The sequence below is a fragment of the Sebastes umbrosus genome, chromosome 10 (genome assembly GCF_015220745.1).
Source record: "Sebastes umbrosus isolate fSebUmb1 chromosome 10, fSebUmb1.pri, whole genome shotgun sequence".
Lineage (NCBI taxonomy): Eukaryota > Metazoa > Chordata > Actinopteri > Perciformes > Sebastidae > Sebastes > Sebastes umbrosus.
In genome coordinates, this window is record NC_051278.1 from 2,597,520 (window position 1) to 2,610,580 (window position 13,061).

At 36.6% G+C, this 13,061-nt stretch overlaps 1 protein-coding gene across 1 annotated transcript; it reads right to left on the bottom strand.

Moving 5' to 3' along the window:
• Positions 1 to 6,099: 6,099 nt before the first annotated feature.
• On the bottom strand, positions 6,100 to 10,656 carry LOC119495994 (cytochrome c). The gene is made up of 3 exons (XM_037782984.1): positions 10,499 to 10,656; positions 8,260 to 8,434; positions 6,100 to 7,383 (listed from the first exon to the last, which is right to left on the bottom strand). Exons 2-3 carry the CDS (start codon positions 8,426 to 8,428, stop codon positions 7,238 to 7,240), a joined length of 315 nt encoding a protein of 104 aa, XP_037638912.1. The 5' UTR covers positions 8,429 to 8,434; positions 10,499 to 10,656; the 3' UTR covers positions 6,100 to 7,237.
• Between the last annotated feature and the right edge of the window lie 2,405 nt (positions 10,657 to 13,061).

The following is a 13,061-nucleotide window of genomic DNA, read 5'->3' on the forward strand; positions in this document are numbered from 1 at the left end:
TTTCTCAACTAACACTGGTGATCCTGGAGAGTGCGTGACAGCACATATTGAGAGAAACTAGGATTTAAAACAAGCCAACACTAGGGATGTTAATAATTAATCGTTTAACCGTTAACCGACATTAAGCATTTTAACCGTCTATCGGTTAAAACGGTTAAAAGAATTGTCAATAATTCATTAAAAAGCTGAGAAAAACTCATCATATAAAGGAGAAAAGCTGGTCCACCTTAAGAGAGTCTGAACCGGCGTTACAGATACAGGAAGTCGGCTCCCGTCTATAGCTCGCTTGAGCCTCGTAGCATTTATTCACCGACAAATAAACTGTACACACCCTGTCTGCTACACCTACGTTCACAGCTAGAACGCCACTGACAACACACACACGGTCTGTCGGAAACTCGCTGAAGTTACGCTGCGCTGACAGACCGTATGTGTGTGACTACGGGGAGCACGAAGCTACCAGCAGAGCTACAGATACTAATGTAGCACAACACACACACACTGTTTGTTGGACAATCGCTATCGTTACTCCGGGCAGACACGCAGCTGACAACCTGCTAAACTAAACTAAATGCGCGGTGGACACTTTTACTGGGAAAGTGGCTGCATGTCCGCGACACTACACAAAGCACCGTGGCTGCTAAGTTAACGCTCCCGGACGGTGAACTGGGGACTCAGTTGTCTGTTGTGCTCGCTCATTGTGCACGAGGGTCGGTTATCGGTTAAGAACATTTTTCAAAATTTGCATCCCTACCAACAATACTTGCTAGCCAGCGTTAACTAACGTGTTAAGATAATTATTCTGCCGCCACTTAACGCTCCGCCCACAAAATTACACAAGAAAAGCCTAAAATCATGACACACAGAAATGTCACGCTATTTATAGGCCTTCCCATGAGATCTTGTTGGGTTGCAAAATATTTTACTCAAGCTGTACTAGATCATCTGCTGTAATGTTGATGGAGGCTGATTTTAGCAGATAACAGTGTTTGCCGATCACTCTGTTGCTGCAACTTAAAGCAAATGTTCTCTCTAAAGGACGATTTCTGACAAATGTTCCTTCATCTGAAGGTTTTTGAGGTTGTTGTTTGAGCTGTTCCATAGCGATGTTGTTAAGCAAACTGTTATTTACATCTGATTGACTGATTTACATATCTTGAATCTACCCAGGAAATTAACAACTGAGCCTCATCACATCTATGGAAGTCACAACACACTGGAGGATGTTGGGAACTTTACGACCCCTCAAGCAGCCGATGTTTTACCTGTTGACTGAGCCTATAAACTCAAAGATTTACTGGCTGAACTTCACTGTCGTTGGACAGCGTTGACTTCTTCATTTTCCAGTGAAGTAACTGGTGTAATTTTGTTGAACTGTTGTTGTTATTAGCGCTCAGTAAGTTTAGTTTATCACAATTTTCACCGTATATCCAAGATTCTTGTTTTGAGTTTTAATGGTTTTACTGGATGCAGATGTTTCGTTTCATATTGAATTACAAATGCCGATTGCATCTTCACACCAGCATATTTTTTACCGTTTCTTATGTTATGTCTAAAAGTTATGTTCAAATATTTCATATGTGACCTAAGTTTTTACACTTTAGTCAGTTTGGATGACTACTGTTGAGTTTCTACTGCACTGGCAATGCTGCAATGGCTATGAACACATCTGGAAACACAACGAACTACAATCTGAAATGCAGGTTGTGTGTTTTATTTGCAGATTGTACTGTAGTGTAACAAATGACACTGAATACTATTATCAGTGATACTTTTACAATGTTGGATATTTCCTATATATATTGTAGTTTTATATTTATTATTCCACTTCAATAATGTGAATGTTTTAAAAGCTTTGCAGATAAAACTATGCAAGACCTGTTGGACTCTATTCTGTCTCTAAAATGCTTATTTGCACTTGTGCTTTTCCTACTGTAACATGTCGAAATCTTTCCTGTGGGAAAAAAAATGCCTTTTGCTGTTGCATCAAACACGGTGTTATTTAAACCCAATCTTTTTCTAAACCTAACTAAGTAGTTTTATTTTGAAAAGACTGGAGCAGAAATTGAAACGTGCTTCACGTGTTGCTGTACATTCGTAGGAAAAAGCATGAAAATACATTGCTGATAGTCACTCTGACCATCACGAAAAAAAGGGAAATTAGTGTCTATGAACGAGAATCAAATAGATTAAATGATGTGATTATTTCACGAGCTGCAGTGAGACTGTGTTGTGTCATTTGACGTGCAGTTTGAGGGGGGTAACGACGCCCAATTAATCAGCTGTACGATCAATGATCTGGCTTTCGGACAATCAGATGGATTTCTGGCGTGTCAGAAGTTTTGGCCGACTGTCTTGCAGTTCCACGTCAGATTTCCCGCATGACCGCTGTCAAAAGATCTACAACAGTGTAGTGTTGTGGTATTTGTAGATCAGCCAGTGTTAGTGTCAAGCATCATTATGGCCACTAGAGATCACACTGCATCACCTGAAGCTTCACATTTCCTCTTCTGACTGAGTGACGAACTAAAGAGCTGGTTCTCATGGCAGAGGTCCAGCGTGGACCAGCATCTGATGGGAGACTTCCCAGTAAGGTCATCTGGATACGTCAGGAATGTTTGGGAACTGCAACGCTGATTGGTTTTCTGTTTTCTTTCCCTTTTTTCCTCTCCTCATCTCCCATCTGTGGCACACCACAATCCTCTGTATGGGCGAGGGGACTCTCCACATTACACTGTATGTTGAATGGTGAACCATTATCATGTTTGACAATTGACAAAACCACCAGCTAAAATTAACAACATAAAATGACAAGAGGTCCATAACATTATAAGTGAAAAATAACCTACATAAAATGAAAAGTGAAAGGGAAAATGGTAAGTACACTTACAAAAAAGAAGTGTATTCAAGTGTTCTATTACTTTTTTAAACTTATAATAAGAGAGTGTACTGTACTTTCAGTTTACTTTTATTTACCTATCAGAGATATACTTAACAAAATTATACTTAAGTATCCTTGGCTTATGCTGAAAAGTTTACAGAAAAGTATATTTGGCTAAGTACTATAAGTTCACTTAAAGAAGTATACTTGCAGTAAAAATGATTAAACTAGTAGTTTACAGAGTATACCTTAAAGTGTACTTTCATAAACTAAAAAGTGGGCTACAAGTATATAACTAGTAAACTAATAGTATCCCTATAAGTTCACTTGTAGTATAATTGCAGTACAAAATATAACTTGGATGTAAACTAGTTGTGAACTCAGAGTTTACTACTCTAACATTTAAAGTATACTTAAAAGTGTACTTTTATAAATTAAAAAGTGGGCCAATTTAGTCTCAAGAAGTATTCAAGTAGTACACTTACAAGTATACTACTAGTGCATTGATATAAGTATACTTATTACATAAAGTATACTTGGGACTTGAACTATACTTAAGTTTACTTCATAAAATAAACTTAGTATACTTCTTTTTTGTCAGGGTAATTATTAATTTGAGGAAGAATAATAATTCAATATTTTAAAAAGAAAAAGGAAACTTTGGACATTTAAATAATAAATGGAAATTGTGATATGGCAAAATATGGCAAAGCTTAAATTTAAAATGGCAACATGAATGGAAAAGAAGACCATATGTAATAGAAATGAAAAATTAACTACTTAACCTACTTGGAAAAGCTTCAGTTGAAAACTATAATATAATTTCAGTAGTTAGATAAAAGATGTAAAACAAGAACATTAGTGAAATTAAATGTGTCATCTGAGCTGTAATGCTCCACAAAAACTGCTGTTAGGTCAAATTAGTTCTGTTATGTGGACAGCGGTGTCCTCTGGTGACCGAATATATAACTGCAGCATTAAAATGACCACCTGTCATCCACAGTCCTGTATTCTGGTCATGTGTCAGCTGTATTTATATCTCAGAAGGGAGACCCTTGTTTACAGCTGGCCCTGTGTGTGTTGACAATGTCATTTTTGATACCATATGTCATATCAGATCTGAGCCACACAAACATAACACGCTTTCACCTGGGATGCACCTAAAATACATTGTTATCTATTGTTATTGTTGTCTTATCTTAAAACAAGTAATGCTATTGTAATGTGCTTTTCTTTGCATTGATATAGTTGTTGTTGCAGGTGTCTGGTTTGTAAATGTGATTTAATCCTGATATATTATATTAGACTGAAGTTTATCATCACCTAAAGGTTATTATTCATCCTGAGCATGGCTGATTTCTCTCCTGTCCTTGGGTCACCCATGTTTTGCAGACTACCTTTATTTTTATCTGTCGCCACCTGTTGATCCTTGTCTTCCTGATGATGTCTGTGATCTTAACTCAACTGCCTCTGGGTCTTATTTCCTGTGCTAGCTCTGAAAACACAGTTATTCTGTCCTTCATAACAATAGTCAGTGTTAATGTGTAATACCCATTTTTACCACCTGGTGTCAGTAACTCTCCATCAGTCTGGTTGCTGTGTGTAGAAACCACTGAAGGAGAAAGACCTTTAACACCACTGTGATCCTCAGAGTTACTTTATAGATATAATAAACTGCAGTTATGGCTTTGTGCACATGGAAAAACATGTAGAGTAATTACAGGTATAAAAAAATGATTTACCCGAGTACTGTAGCCTACTTTCTGCTGCGCTATACCTCTACTCCACTACATTTATCATTTATTTGATAACTTGAGTTACTAGTTAAATTATACAAAATATATATAGTAGTAGTAAAGTATATATATATATATATATATATGTTTATAGACTGAAGCTGTGCGATTGTTTGAAATAGTTTCTGTGAGCCGAGTGGACGCACGACTGAGAAAAGGACCTGGAATTTATCGCTTTGTTTTTCTTTACTTTACTTTACTTTACTACTACTACTACTTTAGTTACTAGTTATTAAATAATACAAAATATAATCACAAATACTATATATGTATATATTACACATACACACACATATATACACATATGAATTGAATTAATTAATTAAATTTAATAATACAAAATATAAACATAAATAATATATATACTATAGATATATTTTATATATATATATATACATATATGTGTGTATATATACATATATACACATATGTTAAATAAAAATAAATAATAACAAATATTATTCATATAATCATAATATATATATATATTTATATATATAATATCAATACGAATTTATTCATCGCCAGGGGGGAAATTCTCATAAAATATATAGATACATATTCACATATATACAGTATGTATCGAAATATAAATTAGCCCCACATTTACCTGCTGCAATATTAAAGTGATGTAGACATTAATACATTATAATATTTATAATCCAATAATATAATAAACTAAAATAAATTAGTACTTTTACTTGTAATTAAGTATTTTACACTGTGGTACTACTACTTTTACATTACGTCTTCCACCACATATTAAAATTGAAAAAGGAGGAACATAATAATCCTCAACAGCTGCTTATCTTAATTATAGTTTTCTGCAGATTAGATCCTCATATATGTTCATGAGTTTACAGCCTGACAGCACAAACATTAACGTTTACTCTGCAGCCAGGCAGCCAGGCAGGCGCTGTGTGTGAAGACAGAACCAGACTGATCTGGTCACGTCTCTGCTGCTGACCGAGCTTTGATCGACAGGGAGACGTGAACCCAGACGGCCTTTAGCTGGCTCAGTTCCTAGAAAGACTTCATGGAGGATTACATAACGGATTCGGTGTATGACTAGGTGTGGCTGTCAGAGAGCGACTCGAGTCCAACTCAGCCAGAAGGGATGAAATCAACTTTGCACTGATTGTATTTACACAGAACAAAGGTGCAACGTTAAACAAGGTGGAGCTCTAAGCTTCTTAACCAGGAAACAATTAAGACTCCAAACAGGTTTATCCTGTTTAAACAGTCAGTGGAGGATCAGATTTATCTCAATACACAACAATCAGGACCGGCCAGTCTAGAGGTCAACAAACCCTAAACTTCAACAGCTGCAGAGACAATTGCAGAGAATTGCTATTTGTAATATCAGATTTTTACCGTTTAACACTTAACAAACACGTTTAAATGAAGAGACAGACAGTCTTGTTTACATTTCTGGACGTATTTTCCTTTTAATTGATCCTTCATCCATCCTGTCCACAACCACACAACATAGCATTTATAGTATTGTTGTTTCTGTGCATACAGTGTTTTTGCTGTGTACATCGACAGCAAGCAGCCCCATCAAAACATTTTACAGATGCAGTCTGTCAGATTACAGTAAAATAAGTTAAAACGATACGACTTCTTTCAGGCCTGTGAAACCAGGTAAATAACAAAATCTTCCTTCACTTTCAGATGGCGCCCTCCATAGTTTGTCTGTGTGAAACGGCAGCTCCACGACGTTAGGCATGCTGATTTCACACTCAGCATGGTGCTGGTTTTGAAGGCATTCATATATATCTATATACCCCACAATTCTTAGCTGTACGGAGAAAGATAACAGTGTGTCACTCTTAGCACAAATTAAAAAACAACTCGTACCGAGTCTGATGACTGACGGGAGGTTAAAATCTCAGAGGGGCTGCTTCAGTAACTAACAGGTCTGTTAGGACGCAACAAGAGGTTTTGTCCAAACATTTAATGTAGGATCTAAAGAGCATTCATGGCAAATGGCAGTTTCTCACCATTAATATATAAGTGTAGACGAGAGGGATTCACCTCTTCTGAGGTTAGAAACTCCAGTTGGCATGAAAGCTGGCAGTAGACAGAAAGTCAGCAGCAGTTAACCACCAAATATCCAAAAGATTTCCACCCTGTTTCACTCTGATGTAGCTAATATTAGGTTACTTTTTTATAGTAATAGTTTTAAAAATGACGTTGATGGCGGATGGCTCTGCTAGCAGAAAGTACCAGACGTGATTTCACGGAAAAACAGAATTAAATGAATTAATTAAAATAAGGAGATTAGATTTTTTTCTCCTCATAATACAGATTCACAAAGAAAAGTAGTTTTATGTTTGGCCATTTGAACGATTGCTAGCACCCTGACCTTAAAGAGGAAGTGACACCAGCTGTGAGCTCACCGGCTCACAAGAGGCGCCACTTTTCTAACCTTAGACGACATAAATTAACCTTTAGTGCAAATGACTAAACATAAAACCGTATATATTTAGCATGTGCAAGCCTAAAAATAACAAAAAAATAAAATATCACATTAAATATTCAGATTTTAATGATTACTTCATGATGTCGCCGATTTTAGGTATGCGACGAGGTCCGTGCGCTCGCCCTTCTTTTTGATGCCGGCGAAGATCATTTTGGTTCCAGGAATGTACTTCTTGGGGTTCTCCAGGTACTCCATCAAGGTGGCATCGCCCCACTCAATACCTGAGAACAGACAGGTGATCAGTGATGAAAGCAGGATTTAATCAGGTCAGCTAAGAAGAGATCTGACCTCCATGCTAGGGCTGTCAAAGTTAAGAAGATAATAACGCGTTAACGCAAATTCGTTTTAACGCAACTAATTTCTTTAACGAAACTTGCAATTCTTAGGTTGAAACTAGTAAACCAGATGAATCCATCGGTACCAACCATATCGTACTAGCTTGTTGAGAAGGAGGTTAAATAACGCTCCAAACTTGCATTCAATTTTGGCGAGGAAAAACTGTCATGTCCATTTTCTAAGGGGTCCCTTAACCTCTGACCTTAATCGATTGACAGCCCTAATAAGGATAAGAGACCAGATATCAGTGGCTAAAGCGCCACCAACATGTAATCTTTAAAAGCTTTTAAAAACAGTACGATACAAAAGTAAAACTAAATTATTTCTATTGTCATATTTAATGTCTCTACAGAAATGACTTGTGTTGAACCATAAAAATATTATAAATATACATACTATTATAACTATTTACTTATTTATTTATTACATTTTTTAGCCCGGCAACTTATAATTAAATAATTACATTTAAGAAGCTGGAATCAGAGTTTTTTACTTTTTTTCTTAAAACATTACTGAAACCGATTAATCGATTATAAAAATAGTTGGTGATTAATTTAATAGTTGACAACTACTCAATTAATCGTTGCAACTCTCATATGAGTGTTAGTCGACTAAGAAGTTTTTTAGTCGAGGACAACAACAAACATTTATGTACCATTATTACACAGAAAGTTTTAAACTCCAGACAACCCCCTCTTCTCTTGATCTATATCCAAGGTGGAGGGTTATTCAACGCCTCATTTCACCACTAGTGAACTGACCTTTACTCTTGTTGGCGTCTGTGTACGAGTAGCCCTCCGCCTGGCCGGTCTTGCGTCCGAACAGACCCCAGAGGTTTGGGCCCACCTTGTGCTTGCCCCCGTTCTCTACTGTGTGGCACTGGGCACACTTCTGGACAAAAGCCTTCTTTCCTTTAGCAATGTCTCCCATAATCAGCTGCATAAACACACAAAGTGAAAGAAAAACAAGTTAGTTATGACAATGTGTAATAGTCTAAAATGTGTGGTCCATAAATACAACTGCCTCCTCTTCTATTCATAGACCTGGCAGGAAGCTCATCCACTGCCTAAGTCTGACCGACGCCATCTTGTGAAGGTCATTTAAGGTGACAACTTTTATCTGCCCCTGTAGCAGCGCTTTCTTTACACTACATACTCGTGACATTCAACCTGAGCACTGACTGGCACCCTGCCGAGGTCATTTCAAGGAAGTCCAGACCAGAAACCTGCACAGGAAACTGACTCATTCAGAGAGACTCTCCCGCTGTATCATCGGTAACAGCGTCTCATTCCTCCCGAGCACCAGCAGCCTCAGCTCGGGTTACTTCACTAGAGAAGCTGCCAGGCTGGTGGAGTAAACACGGTGTGTTTTAACAGTATGAGGGGTTTAGCTTTAACGTGTCAAAGGGGAGACAACATTAATGTACTTAGCTAATGATACAGGTGTTACACTAAAATGTGTTACCTTGCTGTTCTTGACAGGGAAGCCTTTACAAAGCGTGAATAACTAGCTAATAAAGGCTCGTTAAATAAGCTGGACTTCCGTCTACAATCAGTGGACGTTTCCAGTGTAAAACAGTTAATTGTTTTATATAAAAATAAAAGTTTCAATGTCACCAGGAGTCATTTAAAAGGAGTACAAACTGTTACACCTGCTGTCCTAATGTGACCCGACTGTCAACTCTGACACTGATTTCTAGGATAAGCTTGGACCCAAAAAGTCATTTACAACATATTTTAAATAAAGAAACTAAGTTATAGATAGATAGATAGATAGATACAGCAGATAGATAGATAGATAGATAGTAACTTTATTGATCCAGAGGGAAATTAAAGTTTCCAGCATCACAGTTCCATAGAGCAAAACATGTTAGTAAAAAGGCACAAGTAAGTAATACAGAGTATACAAAATATACCAGATATAAAAATACAAGGAGATGAAGAAAACTGTTAAAACTAAATATAGTGCAGGGTAACAGCTGTGATACACGAATATTAAAAAAAGTGAGTATAGTGCAGAAGAGACTGTTAAAAGTGAGTATAGTGCAGAAGAGACTGTTAAAGGCGAGTATAGTGCAGGGTAACTTCAGTAGCTTAGTCTATGAAAGTGCACTGTATGCATTATTATCTGTCCTGCAGACTGTCCTCCTTATGTATAAAATAATGATTTATTATGAACAGTTAGTCATGTTAGCTGGTCGTTATCTAGCTGACAGAAACAGTTATAACATCTATCTAATAACGGTCATTTACTCATCTTGCATCTTATAAACCACCACAGGGCTCATAGAGGCTCATATATTAAAGAGGCTCCACTCTCAAACGTGAGTGATTTAATAAGAAGGTAAAGTTAGCACATGTACATATCCTTATAAACCATAAAGCACATAAAGGCTCATATATTCTACCATTTTAAATAAAAGAAGGTAAAGTTACAGCCCAGACAGCCTCTAAACAGCCTGACTCCCATCCTCCTCATCAAGGACACACAGCTCAAAGTGAAAGCAGCTCCCCCTGACAGCTACAGCTTCTATTAGAGCTCACTGATACCGTTAGCTTAGCATGCTAGCAGGTTAGCTTAGCATGCTAGCACCGTTAGCCCGGATGTGTCACCTCTCCAGGCTTCAAGGATGCTTCAATGTCGGCGTCCTGAATATCCACACAGAGACACCTTAACCTACTACAGTATACACCAGGAACCAGCTTAAATATATACACATTTACACTATGATTAAATCACTGCATTACTCTTAATAACAGGTTAATTAACCCTTTTAAATAACGCAGAGAGAGCAGCCAGCAGGCTATTCTCCAACATGGACGCGACCGTTAGTAACCCGTAGTAACCGTTAGTTAGTAACCGTTAGTTATTAGCCGTTAGTTACCGTTAGAGCTCAGCATCTCCTCTGTTTTAAACACCTTCTGCATCATTTATAACAATATAACCACAACACCAGCCTCTATTAGATACAGCAGTTTAATATGTAGTTTAATACTCTACCTTTAGGTAATAATCCTGGGTGCTAGAGTCTCTCTCCGGAGCGGTAACAGGCAGCTTCTCTGGCAGGTGATCTTAGAGTGTGTCTGACGGACTGAAGAAGGTCACTATATTACAGGCACCGGCTAATGACGTCATCATCCAGTCACGCGTCGGAGCGCGTAGTCCGTTAGATTCCGGGTCGAGTACCATTTCTACAAACATGTTTCATCACCCGACTCCTTGTACTTACATTTCTCTAAAAATCGCTTGATTTTGAGAACACAAAAGCTGAAATACACACTACTATTGATAGTTTAGAATTTAATGTTGCATATACGTCGCTAGTCTCGTAGAAGATGAGACAAGGGTCCAAGGAAGGAAGTGATAAATATGTTTTGGAACTGGTCCCCGCATCTTGTCGCATTCCCCAGCTTCCTTTGTGGAGCAGAAGGCTGTAGTAGCCTTATAAGGAGCTATATAACCCATATACATTAAAATGTACATTTATTTACTGTTATTATGGACAGACTGAAGTATCTAACATTTTAGTTATACAGAACTTTTAGTTTGCCAATTATATTTGTTGAATATGGGAAAATATACTCATATTTTTGGCTCTATTTGATATCAAATGTTTTGTATATATATTTTGGTGCTTTCAGATAGCTATTCTAGGGATGGATAAATTATTAAAAAAATTAATAGGATGAAAATATGCCAATACCCTAAAATATGGGTTATAACTGCCGCCTCTTGCCACCTTATGTGAATGGAGACATTAAATCATGTGTAATCCCACATTCATACATACATTATACGATACTACATAGCCTATATATATATTAAAATGTACATTTATTTACTGTTATTATGGACAGACTAAAGTATCTAATATTTTAGTTGTACAGAACTTTTAGTTTGCCATTATATTTGTGGAATATGGGAAAATATACTCATATTTTTGGCTCTAATTGATATAAAATGTTTGGGATTTATATATGTTGTTGCTTTCAGATAATATTTAAGCTATTCTAGGGGTGGATAAATTAAATTTAATATGAATAGGGTGCCAATTCAAGACATTAATTAATGAATTCACATTTCTAACACCAAATATCCACTGCTGCCATTATAGATTATAATTTACAGTCTTTAATGCACATTTTTTGTAATATGCACATATATTAAGTCACTTTATGTACATATTGTAATATGTACATATATGTCACTGTAAATATAAATCCTACATGCAGTACATACAGTATATAGACATCTTCACATGTACATACTGTACATAATCATTCTGTGTAGGCTATACATTGAGAGAGCTGCATAAAACCACAGTCAAATTCCATGTATGTATGTCTATATTTGGCAAAATAAACCTGATTCTGATTTCACATAAAAGAACTTCAGAAAACTATAGTACTTCCCTGTAGCTAACTTTTTAAAAGCAGGAAGAGACATTTTGACTATATCACAATGACATTAATGACAGTGAAATAGTACTTCAGTAATAGTAAAATACATGCAGAACCTCTCTAGAGCAAAGTTCTTAACAATAAAAGCCACTAGTAAGACATGAATTACAGACAACATATAAGAGCAATAAATATGATTTAATAAAACTGAACAAAGGCGAGTCTAAACGTGTCTTTAAAGGTGACCAATGTATCCTCAGACAAAAGGGAGACAGTGAGGAGTCACTAACGCCCTTTAGTTTTCAATCTGGGTAAGAGTTCATTTGAGGTTCTTGGTAGGATTGTCTTCATAAAACCTCTTCTGTCTATAGATTAAACTGTGCTTCATACACTTTCACTGTCATTTTTTCTTAATGCAGTTGTTGGCAATATTTTACTTTATATATGTGCCACTAATCACAATAAAGATATAATCTAAACACATGTCCTCAAAGAGGTCACTCAGGACTAAACACACACACACACACACACAGACACACACACATGGCATATGGTGGCACAAATATAGATCATTCCAGACCCTCACACGACAAACAAGTCACGAGCCTCTGACGCCATATCATCAGCTGACTGCCTTATGTATGTGTTACGTGGGTGAGTCAATGACGTAATATCATTAATCCAATATATAAGGGTGTGAAATCAACTATTTGTAAGGCCCAGCAATGAAATTTTGGATTTATATTCAAATTTGCAGTGCAATGCCACTTTTTGTCATGTTCCACAACTGTGTTCTCTATGTTGAGACACATAAAATTAGCTAATTCAGTGATAATATGACATTATTTCAAATGGAATTGTTTCATATACATTTTTTTTTTTTACAAATTATTTACATGATTTTTCATCTAAATGCACCTGTCAAACACTTTTGAGTCCTTACTTCTGTACAAATGCAATATTCAAAGTTTTATTCAAAGCCAACATAGGTGACCCTCAAGATCAAGAAAAACAAGGTTAAGATCACCTTTTCTTCTTCTTTTTCTTACCATACAGCTTAGTAACATTTTAAAAAAAGACTTAATATTACTGTTGAATTCATGTACATTAGATACTAAGAGTCAAAGCTAACGTACCAGACCTTGCATAGCTGCCATTTATCT